The sequence below is a fragment of the Nannospalax galili genome, unplaced genomic scaffold, assembly GCF_000622305.1.
Source record: "Nannospalax galili isolate Female #2095 unplaced genomic scaffold, S.galili_v1.0 scaffold285, whole genome shotgun sequence".
Classification (NCBI taxonomy): domain Eukaryota; kingdom Metazoa; phylum Chordata; class Mammalia; order Rodentia; family Spalacidae; genus Nannospalax; species Nannospalax galili.
The window spans coordinates 3,301,307-3,311,929 of NW_008355157.1; the positions used below are offsets into that span (position 1 = coordinate 3,301,307).

General features: G+C 43.9%; 1 protein-coding gene across 1 annotated transcript in view; it reads left to right on the forward strand.

Annotated features, from left to right (window-relative positions):
• The first annotated feature begins 331 nt into the window (after positions 1-331).
• The window catches only part of Arg2 (arginase 2), a 22,223-nt gene continuing 11,931 nt past the window's right edge, over positions 332-10,623 (forward strand). Inside the window, exons 1-3 of the mRNA XM_008852161.3 lie at positions 332-531; positions 1,450-1,522; positions 9,069-9,246. Of these exons, the coding sequence (XP_008850383.1) occupies positions 397-531; positions 1,450-1,522; positions 9,069-9,246 (386 nt within the window). The 5' untranslated portion in view covers positions 332-396. The remainder of the gene's footprint in view (positions 532-1,449; positions 1,523-9,068; positions 9,247-10,623) is intronic.

Below are 10,623 nucleotides of genomic sequence, written 5' to 3' on the forward strand. Positions count from 1 at the left end.
AATGACGTGGAGTCTGGCCAGACCAAGGCCCTGCCGCGGGTACGTGTGTGAAGAAACCAAAGAGACCATGTGCCAGGTTTGCGTGTTCCACTGAGTTTTCCAACTTGGCGAGGGCCGTCCGCTTCCTGGGAAAGGCTACACCTGTGTGACCCTGGGCTTTTAGTGACCTGACCCAGTGTCTTCTGCATCGTGGGCGTGTCCCTAGCGGGGAGGCCACGCCTGGTTGGATGATGTCACCACCAGGTTCTGTGGGGAGGTGTGTCGGGGGCTGGCTGGGGGCTCGCTGAGGGGGCTGGGGCGGGGCCAGGGTCTGTGACGTCACGGGGCGGGGCGGCGGGCGGAGGTGCTCACTCGAGGCCGAGTCAGGGAGTCAGTCGCCAGCAGCCACTTCTCCCCATGGTGATCCCCGTGCTGCCAATCATGTCCCTGCGGAGCAGCCTCTCGCGTATCCTCCGGGCGCGAGTGCATTGCGTCCTGAAGAAATCCGTGCACTCTGTGGCGGTGGTTGGAGCCCCTTTCTCTCAGGGACAGGTGAGCTCTGGGACCTGGCCGGGAGGGGAAGGGAACCCCGAGAGACCGGGGCGTGGGGGAGCTAGGGGAGGATGAGAAGAAACGAGCGCTGCGGGGGAGCTAGGGGAGGATGAGAAGAAACAAGAGCTGGAGGGTCCCCGGGGTGGGCACTGGGGGAGCACGTGGGATACTCCCCAACAGGGATGGAAATGCAGATGAGGGACGGGTGGAGGGCACCTTGTGAGGGTGGGTGAGGACAGTGGGCAGCGAGAGGGCGGACTTCTGCGGCGTCCCCAGGAAGAGGGGGACATCGGTAGCTCCAGCTTGTAGCGATGGAAGGGAAGAAAAGGGAGAGGATCCCGAGGAGAGGCTGGAGAAGGCGAAACCGGCCAAAATCCTCGGAAGACTGACCGAGAAGAGGTTAAAGACAGCCACTGGAGATTAAAGCTTCAGGATCCATTCTCCACAAAGAGCATTAACCTGGAAAGAAACAGATGCTGGCCACTCCAGCGGCGCGGGAGGGTCGGAGGGGCTTTGTTCTGCCTTCGGTGAAAGCAGCCTGCAGTCAGTGAGGGCTCGCTCACTGAAGGGCTCGCTCACTGAAGGGGAAGCCGGGTCCCTGACCCAACCAGCTGGGTCTCAGGTTCAGCCACCAGATCCTAGCCTCGCTCAGTCCTTTTTCTGTCTGGGATGCAGCTGGTCTGGCTCACTACCAGAGGCTCGGAAGGTAGATTTGCCTTCAATAAAGGAACTGTTTCCTCCTCCTTGCGTGCAAGGATTTGAGGAGATGACTTGACCTCCACGGTGGAAGTTTTGATGCTGCGGCAGGCTTTCAAGAGGAATCTGTTAGGAACTAAGTGTAACATTATAGATTTTTGTGCAAGTGTTTCTGCTCCTATCCCCATCTTCCCTCACATCTGGAATTTGTATGATTCACAGAAAAAGAAAGGAGTGGAATATGGTCCAGCTGCCATTAGAGAAGCTGGCTTGCTGAAGAGGCTCTCCATTTTGGGTAAGTGATTGGATTTCAAATGTTTGTGTGGGACTGGTTACAGACCAGCATCTTATCTCATATTCAGGGTCTATGGGATCAGCCATGTACTTGGAAGAGATCTGTATCCACAGGTACAGATCTATCAGCGAGTCTTTAGGGGAAGGCTTTGTGCAATAGAGGCAGGAGAAAGTGCAAAGCAGGGCCTGGAACAACCTACCAGTGGAGCCAAGGATGCTAGGACTGCAGTTAACCTTTCCCCTTAACATTCTAGCTTTCCTAACTCAGTCTTCTGAGTCATCCATCTCACCAGTGCCCTCTCATCAGATCATTTCCTCTCCAGGGTTAATGGGTTTGATATTACTGTAAGCCGGCCATAGATGTGTTTTTTTCTTTCTTTCTTTTTTTTAAATTTTTTATCTTTTTGAGACAGGTTCTTCCTGTAGCCCCAGCTGGCCTGGAACTCACTATGTAGACAAGGCTGGCCTTGAACTCACAGAAATCCGCCTGCCTCTGCCTCCCAAGTGCTGGGATTAAAGGCGTGCAGCACCACGCCTGGCTAGATGTGGTTTTTAAAAACACCGGGGCTGGCAAGATGGCTCAGTGGTTAAGGGCACTGACTGCTCTTGCAGAGGACCCATAGAGGATCCAGGTTTGATTCCCAGCACACATATGGTGGCTAACAATGGTCTGTAACTCCAGGTCCAGGGGATCTGAAGTCCTCTTCTGACCTCCTTGGGCATTGCACAACATGGGTGTACTTATATACATGCAGGCAATGCACTAATACACATGGAAAAAAATTAATTAAAAAAATTTTTTTTAAACTACCAATTATGAAATCACTTGAGTGACTTGTTAGAAGTACAAGTTCTTAAGCTCCTCCACAGAAGAGTTCTGACTCATTGGGTCTGAGGCAGCACCCAGATATATGCATTTTTACTTTTTTTTTGGGGGGGGTCTTTTTGAGACAGGGTCTCCCTGTAGCCCCAGCTGGCCTGGAACTCACAGAGATCAACCTGCCTCTGCCTCCCAAATGCTGGGATCAAAGGCGTGTGCCATCACAGCTGGCCAGATAATATACATTTTTACAGGCACTCCAGATTTGCAAGTCTTTTTTTTTTTTTTTTTTTTTTTTTTTCTGTAGCCCCAACTGGCCTGGAACTCCCTTTGTAGACCAGCCTGGCCTTGAACTCACAGAGATCCGCCTGCCTCAGCCTCCTCAGTACTGGGACTAAAGGCTTGCACCACCATGCCTGGCCCCTAGGTTGCAAGTGTCAAAATCAAGATATTTAGGTTTTTAGGTTTTTAGAGCCAGAAGTAAATCTGACACAAAGATAAATGCCATTTCTGCTGAAGTGGAGACCTTCAGTAACAGGGCACTAAATTTCAGCACCTTCAAATCTGTCTAGCTGTCATGTCCTCCATTCTTATTAGGGTCATTGACATTATCTTTTTTAGTGCTGTGAATACAAAATTTACAGGCAACAGAGCACTTTGGCAATAGGTACACAGAATCTGGGTAAACAACAGATTCCTTGTCTGCTCTTGCTCTGAAACAATTGCTGATTATGAGGTTATTCCAAGGTATAGTCATCTTCCAAAGTCAGAAACAATGATCTCACAAATCACCTAAAGTTGATGGATTCCTTTTATGTGGACATGGTGACTTGAATACCCTGAATTCTTTCCCCTGTTCAATGACTGTAGCTTCTTCCTTAATAGTCTCTTTCTTAGTAGCTTTCCAAGTTTATTGTGAATGGTAAAAGGTTAATTGCTAAGATTTAGTTATTTTTGCACTACTGGGTATTGAACTCAAGCCTCAAGCATATGAGGAAAATACTCTGCTAGTGAGCTATGTTCCAGCCTCATGACACACCTATTGTTTTTATTCCTGTTTATTAGTGAAAATACTATCCCTTAAAATAGCTTTTACACAGCCTGCCTTTTTGGAAAGACTCATTTTACACTGATGGCAACAATCTTTAGGAATTGCTATTTTTATTACTAGATAAGTCTCTGTAGCCTAATATTGCTCAGATTACTATATTGTCTGAAGAGACTATTAACAAGAAGCAGTTTCAGCATCTTATAGGGACGATTATAGAGAAAGAATCTAATCAACAGAACAGAAGAGGAGAAGACATTAATGTCTTGGAATTGACTTGAATAACTAGATAATGTGCGATAGTGTGAAACAGAAAATAGAGATAGCAGGAATAGCAAATTTGAAGGAGAAGATAAGATGAACTTGGTTTTGAACATGATGGTTGTTGAAATACTACAAAAGCATGATTAGGTTACTAGAACAAAGGTAGAGAAGGGAGCATGGGGAAGCAAGAATGGCCTTCTAGAGGAAGAGCAGAGTTGCAAGAACATGGAGTAAAGGAGAATGGTCAGCTGGGGCAGCCATAATGAGAAAATGCCAGAGTGTATCGTTTGAGGGCTGAGAATAAGAGGATCTCCCTACAAGGGATCTGAGAAGGACCAATTAAGGGAGAAAGGAGGCCAGGAGATAGTGAGGGTTGGCTAAAAGAGGAGAGTGTTTCTAGAACAAAGCAAGCAGCTGTATGGTAAGTCCAGCAAAATAAAGGCTTAGGAGGCTGGAGAGATGGCTCAGTGGTTAAGAGAATTCACTGCTCTTGCAGAGGACCTGGATTCATGTTCCCAGCACCCACATGGTGCCTAACAACCATCTATAACTCTAGTTCCAGGGGATCTGAATCCTTCTGGCCTCTGTAGGCATTGTGCACAGGGGTGTACTTACATGCAGGCAGAACACACACACACTAAAAAAATAAAAATAAAAGGCTTAACAAATCTGAGCGTGCTCAAGAAAGTTTCAGTGGACTGGCATACGGAGAGTAAGGCTGAAGCATCGCTATCATACAGCTCAATTTGTGTCCCTAAAATTCTCTTAACCATTGAAAGCAAATATAGATGCTGAATTCATATATCTCTTTTTTCAAATGAACAGCTTGCATACTTAAAATCTTCATGTTTAAACAACTGCCTCCATCCCTCTATCAGCAGTTCTTAAATTAGCAAAACAGATTATTGGGTCTCAACCAAATCGATTGCTGTTCAGCTCTCTGAAGGAGTGCCAAGTGGACTAGGAAGAAATGTCTTGGGCAGAAGCTGAAGTAGAGGCAATGGAGGGGCACCTGCTATTACGGCGGAGCATGCTACTCTAACCTGTGCTCAGTCTGCTTCTAAAACCTAGGGTACCTGTCTAGAAGTGGCAGTACCCACAGTGGGCTGGGCCCTCCCTGCTCATTCAACAATCAAGAAAATGCTTCAGAGACATGCCCACAGGCCAGCCTGATAGAGGAAATTTCCAGGGTGTGTCAAGTTGATAACTGAAGCTACCAGCACAGTGACAGACCCTACTTCAGAAAATAAAGTGGAAAGAAATTGAAGGAGACACCCAACATCAACCTCTGGCCTCCACACAGACTTGCACACAAATGAATATATGCCCACATATGTGAACATATATATATACATGTATGCACATCATACACACTGAAATAAACACAATAACGTGTATTTCTTTTGCTAAAGGCTGAGAATGATGAATTTAAAATAAATCTGATATTATTAAAAGTTAACAGATAATCCAACAAAATGGAATAATTTAAATGCTATATGTTCTTTGTAAATTTCTTTTTATTATGCTAAGCAAGGAATTTTTTTCTTTTAGCTCATCAAATTCCAAAGTGGGTAAGACATAATTAAAAATTCAAGCAACATTATAGATTATAACTAAAAAAACAATAAAGAAATGTCTTAGGAAAAATGTTAGCCTAGTTGAGAAGAACCAGAAAATTCCCAAGTGGCTTCTGGAATTGCAGGATCTGTGTTCTGGTAACACTGTCAAGGTCCTTTATATAGTTTCTGAGGCTTGGGGCCTCTTTAGTATCTTAGCTGAGTCACATCACCATAACTACAAAGTGAGACCTCAAAGTGTTAACTTGGGCTTACAGCTATCTCTACGCACAGAAAATTCATTGTACTTATAATGACAAAAAGAACAAGTTCTGTGACTGTCAGAGCTAAGTAGAATCTGGAGCAGATGGACTGCTCCTGAGCCTTGCCAGAGCATGCCTCTTCCTCTCTTAGGCTGTCTCAGTTCACACATTCCACCTTGTTTTCATTGCAACCAAGATTGTGGCTGCTTGACCCAGGTTCCACCAACAAAAGCATGCATACCAAATTTTGATTTGAAATTCCAGAAGGGGCAGCAAAAACACCTTCACTGGATCCTTCTGCATTGTGACTTTGGACATGGGTGTGTCTCATTCTTTCTGGCAAGCAAGGAGGCATTTAAACTAGACTTTTTTTTTTTTTTTTTTTTAAATACAGTGTCTCACTACATAATCCTGGCAGGCCAGGAACTCAATATGTAGACCAGTGTGGCCTCAAACTTGAAGCAATCTTCCTGCCTCTGCCTTCTTAGTATGAGGATTGCAGGTCTGTATTACCATGCCTAGCTTTAGGCTTAGATTCTTTTTCCTTTGAGACAAGGTCTTACTATATATTCCTGACTGGCCCCGAATGCACAGAGGTCTGCCTGCCTGTTTCCCATGTGCTGGAATTAAAGGCATGTGCCACACTGCCTGGCCTAGATGTTGATTCTTTTTTTTTTTTTTTTTTTTTTTTTTTTTTTTTGGTCTTTTTGAGACAGCGTCTCCCTGGAACCCCAGCTGTGAGTTCAAGGCCAGCCTGGACTACATAGTGAGTTCCAGGACAGCTAGGGCTCCAGGGAGACCCTGTCTCCAAAAAAAAAGATTCTCTTGAATGATTCTGGGAATGGTTCATATTCAATTAGTTGTTTTTCTGCTTAGTCAGGTTTCTGTTACTTGTAGCTTAAAAAATCCTAACTAACAAACTAGTTTGTAAGTAGCAGTGAGAAACAAGTTGCTATGAAGACCTTGAGTATAAATTCTTATCCTTTTGCTTCTTTCCCCACCAGAATTTTACATAATACAACTCATTAGTTTAGTTTCTTTAATCTTGGACTGTAACTTAATTCTTTGAGTTTTTTAGGTTGTTTTTTTTTCCTTTGTTTTTTTTTTCGGTCTTTTTGAGACAGAATCTCCCTGTAGGTCCAGCTGGCCTGCTATTTGACCAGGCTGGCCTTGAACTCACAGAGATCCCCCTGGCTGGGATTAAAGGTGTGTGCCACCAAGCCCAGCTTTGTTTTGTTTGTTTTGGGACACAGTCTCAAACAAAAATGAAAAAGAACAATGAAAAAAGAAAATGAAGGCTGGAGAGATGGCTCAGTGGTTAAGAGCACTGGCTGCTCTTCCAGAGGACCCGGGTTTGAATCCCAGCACCCACATGGTGGTTGACTCCAGATCCAGGGGCTCCAACACCCTCTTCTGGCCTCTGCAGGCTTTGCATGACACAGGTGCACTTACATGCACACAGGCAAACCATATACACATAAAAAACCCCCAATTTTTTAAAAAAGAAAATTAAAAGACAGCCCAGAATGGGAGAAAATATTTGCACATCATATAACTGATAAGATTCTTGTGTCCACCACATATAAATATAATAATTAACAATGAAAAATTTATAATGGATGATTTATTAAATATATAAAAATTTAAATGAATAAATTATAAAGAAAATGAATTTGATAAAAAGAACTTAATTAATCATAGCTTTATTTATCTTTTTTTTTTTTGTCTTTTTTGAGATAGGGTCTCCTTGTAGTCCCAGCTGTCCTGAAACTCACTATGTAGACCAGGCTGGCCTCGAACTTCACAAAGATCCACCTGCCTCTGCCTCCCAAGTGCTGAGATTAAAGGCGTGCGCCGCCACACCCGGCTTATTTATTTTTTTATACAGGGTCTCTTTAGCCCAGCTGGCCTGGAATTCACTATATAGATCAGGCTAGCCTGGATCTCATAGAGATCCATCTGCCTCTGCTTCCCAAGCACTGGGATTAAAAGTGTGTGCAACCACACTTGGCTTATTTATTTTTAAATTTTATGTAAGTAAGTGTTTTACCTACATGTATGTAAGTGCACCATGTGTGGACAACTTGTGGAAGCCTGTTCTTCCCTCCACCATGTGACCCAGGGATGGAACTCAGGTCATGAAGCTTGGCAACAGCTCCTTTTTCATTAGAGAAAAGCATCAGATCCTCTGAGACTAGAGTTACAGATGTTGTTAGCTGTCATATGGGTGCTGGGAACCAAACCCAGGTCATCTTCTGCAAAAGCAGTCAGTACTCTTAACTACTGAGCCATCTCTTCAGCCCTAAAATTAGCATAGATTTGAATAGACATGTCTCCAAAAAAAGCTAAACAAAGCTAGGCATGGTGGCACATGCCTTTGGTCCCAGCACTTGGAGGGCAGAGACAGGCAGATATCTGTGAGATCAAGGCCAGCCTGGTCTATAGGCAGACTCTGTCTTAAAAAGATCAGAAAAAAAAAAAACAAACAAAAAAACTAAACAAGTGGCCAAGAAACAGGAAACACATTAGTTATTAGGGAAATGCAAATAAAGCTACAAGTTTATACCACTAGGATGAAAAAGGCAGCACCAAGAGTTAGTGAGGATGTGGAGATTTTAACTCTCATCTAACTCTCATTCACAGTTGGTAGGAATGGAAAATTGTTGAGACACTTTAAATTTTTAAAATTACATTGTGTGTGTGTGTATGACACACACAGCACCTTGCTGTGCGTGTAGGGGTCAGAGGACAATTTGTGGAAGCCTGTTCTTTCCTTCTACCATGTGACCCAAGGATGGAACTCAGGTCATGAAGCTTGGCAACAAGCTCCCTTACCTGATGAGCCATCTAGTAGTCCTCTTGAGCCACTTCAGAAGTTTGGCAGTTCCTCAAAGTTACCTTATGTCATAGTTACCTTGTGACTGGGCAATTCCAGTCCTACCTAACAGAATTAAAAGCATATATCCACACAAAGTTATTATATGTTCAAAGCAATATTATTCATGACAGCCAAAACATAGAAAGCACCCAAATGTCCAACAATTGATGAATGAGTGAAAAATGGCATATTCATATGATATTTAGCCATAAAGGACTGATGTATTAATTCACACTACAATTTGGTGAACCTTGGCATGCTAAGCAAAAGCAGGCAGATATAAAAGGCCATTTCTATGACTCTTTATATATGAACTGTCTAGAATAGGTGGATGTATAGAGGAAGTAGCTTAGTGGTTCTCGAGGGCTGTTATAGGAATTGACTGCAAATGGGTTTAAATTTGGGGAGAAGGTAATGAAGTTTTCTAGAATTAGGTAATGTTGATTGACATTTGTACAACTTGGTGAATTTCTTTAAAAATCACTGGATTGAGGCTGGACAGATGGCTCAGTGGTTAAGAGCACCGACTGCTCTTGCAGAGGACCTGGGTTCGATTCCCAGCACCCACATGGTGGCCACAAACCGTCCTTAATTCCAGTTCTCTGACAAAATGACTATGATGTGTCACAACTTTGTCACAAGTTGGTATTGTGGCCCAGGCCAGTAAGGGTTGGAACAACACATAACAGTTAATCCTGTCGCCCCTCATGTGTTTCAGGCTGCCACCTAAAAGATTTTGGAGATCTGAGTTTTACTCCAGTTCCCAAAGATGCTCCCTTCAACAATCTGGTAGTATATCCACGCTCAGTGGGCCTTGCCAACCAGGAATTGGCTGAGGTGGTTAGCAGAGCTGTGTCAAGTGGCTACAGCTGCGTCACCGTGGGAGGTGACCACAGGTAAGCTGGGAGCCAGGGGTGGTGAGGGGCTGGATTACATAGTGCTCTGGGCTTACCAGTTAAGCTTTATTTCAACATCCTCATCTAGAGAAATATACCCAACAGAAGAGGACATGCATCTTCAACACAGCAAGTGTGGGGGTAAACTAAACAAGGTTCTTGGGAAACGGTCTTAAGGCTTGTATTTGGCTGTCTGGGAGGACTGGGAGGATCTGCTCACATGCTGAACTGAAGTGTTTTATTAGAATTTTTGCCAATACATTGTTAAAGATCACTCTTTGGCATGTGAATACATTTCCTATCTCTATAATGTGGACACAAATCAGTCCTTTGATCTTAGTGGATCAGTAAGTAATGTTATTGAGGAAATTAGGGAATATTAAAGTGGTGACCTGTTAGGACTAGATAAAATAAATACATATAAATTTTTTAAAAAGGTAGGGTCTGGGCTGGTGTAGTCAGATTCACAGGGGAGAGTGGTGTGAGCTTAGTGAAAGTGTCTAGCAGAAAGAGGCATTGAAGAACCAGGATTATTGAACATTTGCCGATCTTTTCAGCTGGTTAATCCTAACAATGTAATGAGGTAGATATGGTTTTATCTAATTTATTGCTGGAAACTCTGAGGGACAGAGGTTAGGTAACTTGTTCAAGGTCTAAAGCCAGGAATCAGCAGAGCTGGGATCCAAATCTGATTCATTTCTTTTTTTGATCTCCCTGTGGTAGAGAACTTTCGAGACTTTTGTTGCAGCTGAAGAAACAAGACTCCTCATAAGGAATAAAAATTTAAGTAGGGCCAGGTGGGAGGCAGAGGCAGGTGGACCTCTGTGAGATCAAGGCCAGCCTGTCTCAAAAAAATTAGGTAGGATAAGGGTCAGCCCTAGGTTCTCTACAGATGATGAGGACATTCAATTAAATCAACCAGAGGGAAGGTCTCCTGCCTCCCAGCTCAGTCCCTTGACTGAATGCTTTTTATTACCTAGTCTCTCTTCTAGTCAAGTCTCAGTGGGGACCTCATCAATTTCATAGCCACAGCCCTTGGTTTTCTTTTATCTGTAGCTATACATTCTACAATCAGGTTACTACTGCTTACTGGTTTCCTGTTCAGTGCTAACTAAGCTGTTAAAGTCTAGAGGAGGGAAAGTGTAATTTGAACAGCTAATTTATTCAATGTTGTACACATACTCAGCTGGGGTTGCCTTTTTAATGTCTAACAACCCGACTTTTGGTCTTAAGAAATATCACAAGCTAGGCGTGGTGGCACACGCCTGTAGTCCCAGCACTTGGGAGGCAGAGGCAGGCGGATCTGAGTTCAAGGCCAGCCTGGTCTACATAGTGAGTTCCAGGACAGCTCGGGCTACAGGGAGACCCTGTCTCAAA